Source organism: Perca fluviatilis, chromosome 7 (assembly GCF_010015445.1).
Source record: "Perca fluviatilis chromosome 7, GENO_Pfluv_1.0, whole genome shotgun sequence".
In the NCBI taxonomy this organism is placed as follows: domain Eukaryota; kingdom Metazoa; phylum Chordata; class Actinopteri; order Perciformes; family Percidae; genus Perca; species Perca fluviatilis.
The window spans coordinates 27,012,706-27,024,562 of NC_053118.1; the positions used below are offsets into that span (position 1 = coordinate 27,012,706).

General features: G+C 42.6%; 1 protein-coding gene across 1 annotated transcript; it reads left to right on the plus strand.

Annotated features, from left to right (window-relative positions):
- The first annotated feature begins 387 nt into the window (after nt 1-387).
- On the plus strand, nt 388-2,397 carry utp11 (UTP11 small subunit processome component). Its single transcript, XM_039804667.1, has 8 exons — nt 388-587; nt 766-827; nt 923-1,025; nt 1,143-1,262; nt 1,475-1,568; nt 1,662-1,792; nt 1,940-2,050; nt 2,137-2,397. Exons 1-8 carry the CDS (start codon nt 528-530, stop codon nt 2,218-2,220), a joined length of 765 nt encoding a protein of 254 aa, XP_039660601.1. The 5' UTR covers nt 388-527; the 3' UTR covers nt 2,221-2,397.
- Nucleotides 2,398-11,857: the final 9,460 nt, after the last annotated feature.

Genomic DNA, 11,857 nt, shown 5'->3' on the forward strand with positions numbered 1-11,857 from the left:
AAAAGTACCATCAAGCAGAAACACTTAAATACTTTAATACTTGGGTTAATGTACTTAGTTACTTTCCACAGCTGCATATTACTTCTACTATGATTCCTCATACAGCAGCTATGTGCAGCAGGGGGCTACCACGTAACACTTTATTTTTTTTTATGTGTACAACACCACCACCTACTGTTTGTTATACGTAGCATGAAATTCACAGCATTTTATTATATAGAGAAAATAATACATTTTGTTTCCGTTTCTTGTCAAATGACAAATAATAATTACAGGATATTTTAGTATTAGTAGATTGTCCGATTTTGTTTTTTATTGTGATTTTTTTTAACGTGAGTCGAGTGGCGAATCTGCGGTAGAGAAATTAAAACGCTCTGCACCAGGCAGCCCGGAACCCACATGTTTAGCTAACTGGAAAGCACTAGACCCTAGACCCGAAGCAGCAGTGAGGTTTCTCTAAAAAGACCTACATATACCTGCTTTGACTAAACTAGTTTGTATTATTACGCTCGAGGACATTTTTCAGAATGTCTTCGTTCAGGAAAGCGTTGAAATCTCGACAGAGAAACCACCATGAAAGATCTCAGGTGAGTTTTGCTGGCTAGCTTGTTAGCTAGCTAACTTGCTGCTATGTTATGAAATGCCCCTGTACAGTGACACGTTTGAGATGTCCACATATTCTCAATCTAGTAAATGTGATGGTATGTAAAAAATATTGATACCGAGTGTGTTTCACTTGTCTAAACTGTCATTTTGTTCGACCAGCCTGGTTTCAGGAAACATTTGGGATTGCTGGAGAAGAAGAAAGACTACAAACTTCGTGCAGAGTGAGTTGACTTAAGTTTAGGAGACATGTTCCATGTTTCCAAGCTTTGGACATCGTTGAGGAAAAAGTCTTGTAATTGCTTCCTTTGTTTTATAGTGATTACCACAAGAAACAAAACACTCTTGCTGCTCTGCGAAAGAAAGCTCTGGATAAAAACCCAGATGAGTTTTACTACAACATGATCAACTCTCAGCTGCAGGTGAGATATGTGTTATCATCAGTACAAGAAAATGAGTAACCCTATGTAAATCCTCTCATCTGATCTCTGTGGCTGTTTAATTGATCAAGTATGGCTTATTTTGTGGCATGTTGACAGGATGGAGTTCACGTGGCGAAAAAAGCCAATGAGGAGTTGGAGGTGACAGAGGAGCAGAAGAAAATCATGAGGACGCAGGATATCAAATATGTAGAGATGAAAAGGGTTGCAGAGGCTAAGGTACGGTTATTTTTCCTGTAATAGATCATGCACGGAGCACCTCTGGTGCCTGACTGATTTAATTTAACATCATTTGACATCTTTTAAATTTAGAATAAAAGAGCACGACAAAAATGGACTTGATTATACACTGTGCCATTACCTAACCTCCCCAAATAGGGCTTCTTTTGTTGCACCCTGTAAATCTTTGTGTGTTCATCATTTGCTTTCAGAAAATTGAGAGGCTGAAAGGAGAGCTCCATCTTCTGGAGGCAGACAGCAAACAAAAAAACAAGCATACATTCTTTGTGGATTCCAAAACAGAAGGTAAATATGAATGTCTTTGTGGGCTATTAATAGTTATTAGGTGACCCCGGGGGGGGGAAACGTTTTCATGGAATTTTTACTGTGTCTCCTCAGTGCAGTCATTTGAGCTGGCAAACCACCTCAACACAGCTCCTGAGCTGGTGGGCAGAGTGTTCAACAGGCCAACTCTGAAAACCCTGGAGACTAAGAGCATCCAGGGAGCTGTAGAGCCTCGCACGATGAAGGTCTATGTTTATAATGCCTGGGGATCAGCCTCATTTGCTGTGGGACCATCCCGTCTAAATGGGGAGTGTTTCAATCACATTGTGGTGACATAAACGTAATTTTAAATTTCAACCCACTGCCATGTTTTCTCTTCGCTGTAACTGTAGAAGTTGGCCAAGCAGAGGAATCACCAGTATAAGATCCTTTCTCAGAGGATTGACCGAGAAAAGAAAATGTTTGTAATAACCCAGAAAATTCAGACCCGCAAGGACCTACAGGTGAGAAGACGTTCTTATTCACAACAAGCTTTTTAGTTTCAACTGGAAATGACTTTTTTTTTATTATTATTTTTTTCGTGCACCAGGATAGGAACAAAAAAGTGAAGGTACAAAAGGAGACACCCAATGCTGCAGCTATCTACAAATTTGAGACCAAGAGGAAGCGCTGAGAGGGGAGTAACCATCTTGCTGAGAAGAACCAACTTTGCCAATGTGAAATAATGGACTTCTAGATCAAACCATAGACCGCAGACATGAGATCATTTTTCTACCCTCAAATATTGTTTTGTACATATTTATCTACGACTTTTAGTTTCTTTCAAAAATAAATATCAGAACATACACATTTTTGTATTTTTTTTTTTTTTTTTTACTTGCATATGACTTGTGGTTGACCTCATTAGTTAATTGACGTTGAGTTTTTTTTAAATGGGTTTGTTGCCAATGGAAAGACTTAAGAAATAGTAAGAGTCTCTTACTATTTCTTAAGTCTCTTACTAAGAGACAACGGCATGATTAATGAAAGAGGCCTCAGGCTGAATTTAAACTGAGGATGTCGTACATGCTCTGGGGCAACTGAGCCATCACAACTGTGGCAGTAGATTGCATTTTGTTCTCTTACCAGTAGGTGGCATTAGTGTTCTTTATCACGCTATTTGGAGGGGTGGGGGGGGAAAATCTGTTGGTTACTGACGACGCTGAAACATGCATAGAGAGAAGACTAAGCTGGAAGTCACTTGTATGACCCAACATCAAGACTTCAGAGTTTAACTGTGGTTATGTTTTTTGTGAGCTGTCACTGATGTGTTCTGTCTTTGCGTGTGTCACAAACGGCTCTCTAGTTTAATAAGTTGTGAACTGAGGAGCTGAACCCCCTCATTCACATTTCAGACCTGTCATAATAGACCGTGATGTTCCATTTCAAAGGCTTCTCCAAAGATTTGCTAAGAAATGCGAGAAGAGTTCTTTTTCTGACAGAATTTGAAGGACACAACTTTGGCGGCCCTCAGTATTCCACAGCTCATTGCAAGCGAGTCGGCTGCATTCAGGTTGTCCTCGATAAGTCAGAAAGTATCACGTGTCCATGTCATATTCATCCGGTATTTGCATTCATGTGGTCATCAGTCACTGATAAAATTGGTGAACAAATGAAAAGGCCACTCAAAGGTGTAAATCGGGGGTCTTCAACGTCTTTTAGGCCAGGGACCCCTTAGTTGAAAGAGAGACCGAGTAGGGACCCCCTACCGCATATTGTATACAATTGAGTTGCATGTTAAACTGGGCAGAATGGATGAAAATAAATGGATATTATGTATGCATCATGTTTTAATGTTAAACATACACCCAGAAGGCACAGTGACTCCTTAAGCTTAACTGTATGGCTACCATAGTTACCTATAGTAAGCTTATATTCAACGTGTACATATTTTTTTTTCACAAGTAGGCCAATTTATCTTTGCTATTAAAATGTTGCATTCATATTAATGTATATTTTCAGACTTATTTAAATTTTTGAAACAAGAAACTCTCAATTGTATTTATTTTTTACATAATTTGGCAACCCGTCAGCACTAACTCTGAGGACCCCCTAGGGGTCCCAGACCCCCTGTTGAAGATCCCTGGTGTAAATAATTGAAAGACTCACTTCTTGTGAGCAGACATGATGCAACTTAACTATTGGAGGGATGCAACCTGACGTCACCCTGCGGCTGCCAATCATGTTACTGGCAATCCGACTTGTCAGTCCATTTTGAGGCGGTGTGAGAGTCCCGTACAGTAAATGGTAAACCTCGCAGTCTCCATCGCTGCCACAAAAAAAGTTTTAAAACACTGAGGTTAAAAAAAAAACTGAAACACAAGCACTTAACTGCCCAGCAGTTTGTGTAACAGGCTGCTGACTTTTGCTGAAGAAGCTTATCCTGTTAACTAATGAGAGTTTACTCGTATTGACAAGTTTGTTGGTCGTTTGAGGGTAACTTCTGATAGTGAAAGTTTTGACTTTGACACAAATGCACTTTTGGTTTCGGTGTCTATGATGGTGGACTGTTTTGTGTAGTAGAGGCACAGGTTCATCTTAAGTCTTAAGAACCTCTGAAGGACACATCTTTGTGCAGCCCTTTACTATGGATGCAGCTTACACCTCTTTCCACCCTTCCCACATGTCACAGCAGGGTAGACAGCTGCAGCTAATAAAATTAAGTATGATTTAAGTGTCAGTTAGCAGGCATTGATAATAATACTGTTGCCAATGCTTGCTCATTAGCTCACTTTAATCAAAATTAACCATTATTAATTTTATTAGCTGCAGCTGTGAAATACCTCTGTTAAAATGCTCCCTTGAGAGACAAATGGAACTATTGTTACAGCTATACCTGTTTCTACAGTTTATTCTTATTCAGTGAGTCATCTTGATGTGATGCTGCCTTATATTTGACCCAGGTCATCAGGTATTTATACCTATATTTATTAACCAAATCAATATCCACCAATCTGCCTTTTTACAGCAGACCTTTTGACTCATCATGGTAGAAAAAGCACTGGTGTTTCTGATAACATTTAGGATGTCTCTGTTACATTCAGATGTCCCAGTGACAGCGGGCCAGCATGCATAATCCCATGACCCTGAAATTGAAGCGGCTAAATGAAATTCATCCATCACTAATTTAATTAATTACACCTGTGCTTTTCCTACTGTGACATGTCAAAATGTCTTTCGTGATAAAGGCCTATGAGGGCTGTCATTTTCCATGTCTTCTTCACACATTTCTGCTCTCACGAGACCATCCAGCTAATACAGGCACATCGTCTTTAGCTAATTAGACTTCTCAGGAAAGTGTGTGCTGATCAGTTCGCCTGAGTGCCATGGTGGAGCAGGGATTAGCTCAGATGCCTCATTGAAAAAAAGATCCCAGGTTTGCAAATATGGCAAACTCTTCTGTTGATCCTCCTGCTGTCAGTCCTTGCCAAGTCCCTGTCCTGACAATTGAAGTTGGTTGAGTCAAGTACTTCATGTACTGAAGCACCATATTTCAGGTGAGGAAAGCACACTCAAATTTCCTTCACAAAATGTATCCTATTCTAGTTCCTCAGTTCTGTCTCTCTTCGTTAACCTCTACAGTATGTGGCCATGTATGTGCATGTAGTGAGTACTAACAAACTGTATGTGTGGTTTCTCCAGCCTATAGTGTGTGAAATAGACTGAAGACCTGGTGCCCAGTAGCAGATCACAGTGACCCAGGTTTGATTGATCACTGTGGTGGCAGCAGCTTCATAAACAGGGCCAATCCATCAGCCTCTCCTGGGAGCCACTGCAGGGGAAGAGGGGCGAGAGGGAGCCAGGCAGAAATGTCACCAGGCGCAGTGAGAAGTGGAGGGGCTGGAGGAGAGAGACCAGAAGCCTTGGCCCAAACACTGCTGACCAGAGCAAAGGTGAGCCAACAACTCAGGATGGGCCAAAACTGGGAAAGAGTGATGGTGCGTGTCCACCTGGACTGATTGCTTTCATTTAAGCATAGTACAGAGTTTACTGCAGTTTCCTAATTGCAGTAGAAATGTTGATGAGGATGGTTTTTTTTTTTAGATACAAATATGTATAAGGCTATACATGTAGTAATCCTAAAGGGGCTGCACAATTAATCGCAACTTTATCGAAATCGCAATATGGACTAGTGCAATATCCAAATCACAGGAGAGGTAAAATATTTGTCAGACCATTCTGAATTAAGTATTGTGGTGCTGCAGAGATGTCCCAGCCTACAAATTGTATCCTACAGAAAGAAAACAAACCCAATTTTTTCCTTAAGAAAAAAATATTTGTTTGGTACAGATCCCCGTAAAAATTATACTATAATATTTTTTCTTTTTTTTTTCTTTTAATATTTTTCAATGAAAATGCGAACAATGATACAAAAATGATCATTCTCTCCAATATCGTGAATCATATCGCAATCACAATATCAGTCAAAATAATTGCAATTAGATATTTTCCTTGTATTGTGCAGCCCTAAAACATATTCAATTCAATTTTATTTATAGTATCAAATCATAACAAGAGTTATCTCGAGACACTTTACAGATAGAGTAGGTCTAGACCACACTCTATAAATTCCAAAACCCCAACAATTACAGTAATTCCCTCAAGAGCAAGCATTAGCAGTGGCTATTGCGACAGTGGCGAGGAAAAACTCCCTTTTAGGAAGAAACCTCGGCAGACCCAGACTCTTGGTAGGCGGTGTCTGACTGGGCCGGTTGGGGGTGTGATGAACAGTGGCAATAATAGTCACATTAAAGATAATGGAACAGTGACTTAGAAGGTCATCGTGGAAGTTCATGTCATAGCAGGGCACATCGTGTCATACTGAGTAGTGCAGTCTCCTATACCGGATCCTGACTACTCTGTGCGTATGAACATCACAGCAGGGCGTTGTGGATGTAACGTGGCGCTGCAGAGCATGGGTGGATGCGGCTGATGCAGCAGGACGCTGCCGGGAATTGCAGAGAATCGCAGAGCAAAGCTCTGCGGAGAAGAAACATATGCAGTATATGCGTGTGAATTTTACTGAGCACCACACAAGCATGCACAAGGCCCAGCAAGGTCCTTCAGAGGCATTTCAGTGTTGACCATTCATGTCAGAATTGAGTTGTACCCAGTAAAAGAGTGAGTGACTTCCTTGGCCAAATTTCCTTCCCTCCTTCCTTACGCCCTCCTCCCACCCTCCCTGCCCTCTGCTACTGCGTCAAACTGCTGAGAGAGCGTGTGTGGATCGGGACCCTCAGGCCCAGTGTCCATAAGCGGAGGGGGCGGAGGGCGTTGAGGAGAGCCCAGGGGTCAAAACACTGTGTGCGCAGTTCCGGGACCCCTATCTGACTGTGCAACACAGGCACAGACAAGCCACTGTTCCTCCTCAAACTCTCCTTTCATTCCCCCCAGCAACGGGACTCTTACGCCGGGATGCAGTGGCAGGGCTCAGGGGTGGGCAGTGGGTGACCTTCTGATTTTAAAGATATAGACGGGCATTTCTCTATTGTCAAAAGCCTCATAATTTATTTGACGACTCGCACAGGCCACCCTATCCCCCACAACCCCATCTCTAAAGTAATGACCCTAACGGACTTTGCTAACGGATAGTCCTTTTTGGAATGGGGGGAGTTAGAAGGGGAGTGCTATGTGGTCACACAGCTGCAGGGTATGACATTGACCCCAATATATAGTAACTGAGAGTAAAAGTGTAGCCTGGTTAAGAAGGGGTAAAACACAATGGATCTTTGTTCTACAAGTTTGGTTATCACACATATTATGTGGAAAAAAACCTATTCCTTTAAAAAAGGGGAACATCTTGTGATCCGTGTCTTTGATGCCAATGACTATTTAGGCATTTGACTATTCCAGGCTTTGCGAAGGTAAATCTTGAGATGCAAGTGTAGGAGTTTTCTATTCGACACAGATATGTTGTTTAATTTATATGGGGAATTTATCAATTTTATTTAGTTCACTCAAATTACAAAACTATATTTTCTCACTTACCAGTAAGTATTTTTGGCCTACTGAGATTTGTTTTTATTAGCCCAGGTTCTATCCCTGAGATTTCAGCCGCCATCCCAATACAGTAGAGGTGAACAAAATTTCCTTTGTGCTGCTTGCAGTATTGAAAAATATCATTACAAAGTGTTTACAGAGACAATGTGCAAGTTACTCTAGATAACTCTACAGACCTTATTGTGAACAGTTTTCAGAACTACTTTCTACCGATGAAATATCCCTATAAAAAGTGTTGACAGTATGTTCTGTGCATTATCCAGAGTGACAGGGACACTGTTTCTGGAAAGTGGTGTAGTAGCGGTTTTAAATTGTACAAACAATGCCTCAATTGCATTGGTGTGGTGACAGAAATCTCAGAGACAAATAACATTTTGGGCAAAGACAATGCGGGTTATTTTGTGGTCACATTTTCTTTATTATTAGATGATACAAAATAATAATTGGTCACAAACACTTTTACCTGCCCACATGGTTTTAACCTGGCACTTGATCCTTGCAAACCACAAGAGCTGCACCTCCGCCTTCCTCATTCACCAACACAGTTCTGTCCTGCTCCAAAGCCAGCATACAGAGCCAAGGTTAAGGATGGTTAAGGACAATACTAATCGATCCCCCAATTACCGTGAGCTGGGGAGAGAGAGAGAGAGGTGGGGGGAAGAGAGAGGTACCCTGGGGTTTGAGTGTTGGGAGGGTGTCTTCAGAATGCGAGGGGTGGGGGATGAGAGGTAGTCTTTATCTTCGGATCCCTCTCTCCTTTAACTTGAAGATGGGTGTCATGGGGCTTTTGAAGTTGTGGATAGAGAGGAGGGACAGAAGCGGGGGGTTCGACTGGCGTTCAGGCAGGGTCTCTCTCCATGCCAGGGGGAAGACGTCTGAAGACAAATCTTTACACCCTTGACAGTGCCCCTGACGTGTGTGCGTTTCTGTGTACTTGCGTGCGAGTATTTGGATATGTGTGTGTATCTTAGCATGTTTGTGTGTGTGCGCTTGTGTGCCTGAGTTGAATGTCTGGCTCATGCAGTGAGGTGGGGATCACAGAGCCCCCTTTTTAAATTGCCGCTAATGAGCCCTGGCTGGTGCGAGGTACTCAAATTGATTAAATTTGCATGGGAGCCTAAATCATGACGGGGGCCTCATACTTGTGCCCCCTACCTCTAGGTACATACACAGACACACAAACAGACACACACAGACACACAGACACACACACATACACAGCACCCCTGGTCCCCCCACCTCCACATCAGACCTACAGGGGGTATCTCTCTGCAGGAGAGAGGGACAGGATAGACCAGGGGGAGGGTGTGTACATGTGTGTGTGGTGTTGAACAGGGCGTGGAGGGCACCCATCTGCCCCGGTATTACTGTCAGTCCATCATTCAGGGGAATGCCATGCGCGTGCCTCGGGGACGTGTTCATTACGCTTTAACTACCGGATCTGTCCTTGTCTCGCAGCCTCCCTGTGTCATTGTCTGCCTGAGATTGCGTGTGTGTGTATGTGTGTATATTTATGTGTCTGTTTGCATCACAACTGAAAGTACCCTGTTCTTGTGTATGGGAGGGAGTGTTTGTTTTAAAACTGGGCAATATTCTGGCGATACACACACTGGGCACTTTACTTAGGTATAATATTGAGGTGTGTAAGTTTTAGAAAACTAGAAATTAGTTTCCCTTTTCTGTAAAGTTCCTTTTCACTTCATTACAATATTCTCAGTATTTTCTACTTCTGTCTTTCACACAAACACATGCTGCTCCTGCCATCAATTTTTTTTCGCTCAAATGTTTTGCTTCTCTAATGGTTACCTCTCTAATGGCAACTATGTGACAATGCGTGATGAGAGCTACTTTTTGTGTACACATGCGCTTCATATCTGCGTGTAAGAGAGAGTGTGTGTGTGTGTGTGTGTGTGTGTGTGTGTGTGTGTGTGTGTGTGTGTGTGTGTGTGTGCGTGCGCGTGTGTGCGTGCGCGTGTGTGCGCACGTGTGCTGGTGGGGGACAGTGCTTGTGCGTGGTTAGCCTGGGTGATTGCAATAATCAGATGGGGGTGTTAATCAGAGTTTGTTCGTCAGTGGCCTGATGAGGGGCGATGAGGGCCGCTGATTGTAATGCGATGCTTCAATCGGTCTCTCTGACAACTACAGAGACTAACCGCCAAGAGAATCATTATCATACCACCCGCCCACCCCTACACACACACACACACACACACACACACACTTTTGGAACACTACGACAGACTGCCAAAGTGTAAACAAGCAAGCAAAACACAACACCTCTATGCATCGAAGTATGTCACTGAGAAGATGCAGACTCAATTATTATTAGAACAGATGTATTATGCAGGATGTTTTCATTCCAGTGGACACAATGAAGTACTGTCACACGATGGATTATATATCACTATTTAGGTGTCAGTGTCACCCCTATTGAATAACAAGAGCAGGGGGAGGGGTGTGTTGGGGTTGGGGGGGGAGACATAGTTGTGAGAAAGGTTGGGGGTGGGGAGGTAAATGTGACCCCATAGTTTATAGTCCTGTCTTGTCACTGACAGGCTTGCATCAGATCTTTTTTTTTTCTCTTTCTTGTCTTTTTTTTTGTGCAAAGAGGGGATGGGGGGGGGGGCAATTGCTGACGCTATTACGGCTGCCTCATCAGCCAAGTCCCTACAAGGGCTGATACAAATTAATTAACCTAATTAAGGGCTGCGATTGCGGATGTGATTATAGGGGCTGGGAGGGATGGAGGGATGGAGGGATGAGGCAGAGAGGGATGGCTCATGGAGGTGGGGGTGCGCTGGCAGCCAGGGCCCCGGCAATGATGAGCCGGGAGGTGTGGGAGCACAGCCAAGATGCTCTGCATGGCTAATGAGCGAAGCTAGCTAGCTTCAGCCTCCCCTCCCCTGTCTCTTTTCGATTCTCCACCTTCTATTTATGTTTTTTTTTTTTCTAGTCCTTTTTTTTCTCCTTCTGGTTTTTATATTCACCTCTGTTATGCTTCAATTTCCTCCTCCTCAGCTTAAGTGTAATTTTATATTACTGTATCCTTTACTCTCCCACAGCCTCGGATGTATTTCCTGTGAATTACATATGTTTTTTGGTCTTTTGGTGTGGTGACTGACTCAGGCTACCAAAAGAAAAACAAATGCACCTGTTGCAGTGCACAGTTAAACTGAAAGCATTCTGTTATCTTTTCCAAGTAGAGGGTCAAAGCCATCTGATCCAACTACTGCACCTTCATAGCTTTACCATTGATATTCAAGACCTTTATGGCTAAAAGCTCACAATTTTTTTGACCATTTCTAAAAGTCAAGTAGTAGTAGTAGTCTTCTACAAAGCCTGTAGTCTGCCTTTTGTTGATGCTCTGTAGTATCACGCTGCATAGGGTGCAGTGCAGTACTGCCTATTGTTCACTTTAACTGTACTCCACACAAGGAACAGAAATACCCTCTGGGAACACACATAGTGTCACACACACATACAAGCTCCCACAAATTTCTCATCCTTTCGTATGCACAACCAATCACGGCTCAACACACAGATGCACACTCAAACTCTCTCGCTCTACCTCCCTCTCTTACACAGCCGCACTCCAGAGGAGCAATATTTAAATCTCCTTCTATTTGTATTGGAAACAGAACAAAGATATTCTTCAGACCAAAGCAAAATGTGTTTTCTTGCCGGCATCAGCAATTCTAATGTTTCTAATGAGTTGGAGGAGAAGACGAGTGACTGGAAGGGTTAGGTATCAGTAAATTTAAAAAAAGAATCAAAATAAAAGAAACGCCAGATAAATTCCTCATAAGTGCACTTTTGGGGTTTCTACCTTTCTGAAAGTGCAGGAATTGTGCCAGTATTGTCCAGTGATTGCAATGTCACCTTTGAATATTGTCGCCGTATCTCTGCCACACTAAACATGCAGTGGATTGTGGCATTTGATTTCCAAGATTGTGCCTTTAGCTGCCTCTCTCTCTCTCTCTCTCTCCTTTCTCTTCTTCTTGCTCACCCTCCCTCTCACGTCCTGTTTCTGCCTCAGTATCAGTTGCAGGGATGTGATTAGGAAGCCACTAGCAGACTGTGATAGGGAGGTGTTCATATCACCGTTCTAATCTGGAGCCCCAGGAAAAAAAAAGGCTGCTTCTGTTTTCATCTCCCAAGGATTCTCAATTGTAAATGGCTGCAAGGCTCCTCTTCATATATGGAAAAATGCAAGACAGCCTTTTTATCTAGCATAAAGATTAAAAATAAAGAAATATTAGCAATGGATGAAA

Bases quoted from the DNA above. Each gene is read 5' to 3' on its own strand.
- utp11 (XM_039804667.1), top strand. From the start codon at position 528: ATGTCTTCGTTCAGGAAAGCGTTGAAATCTCGACAGAGAAACCACCAT. The intron at 588-765 runs GTGAGTTTTGCT...TTGTTCGACCAG, and splicing joins ACCACCATGAAAGATCTCAG to CCTGGTTTCAGGAAACATTT. The intron at 1,793-1,939 runs GTCTATGTTTAT...CTGTAACTGTAG, and splicing joins TAGAGCCTCGCACGATGAAG to AAGTTGGCCAAGCAGAGGAA.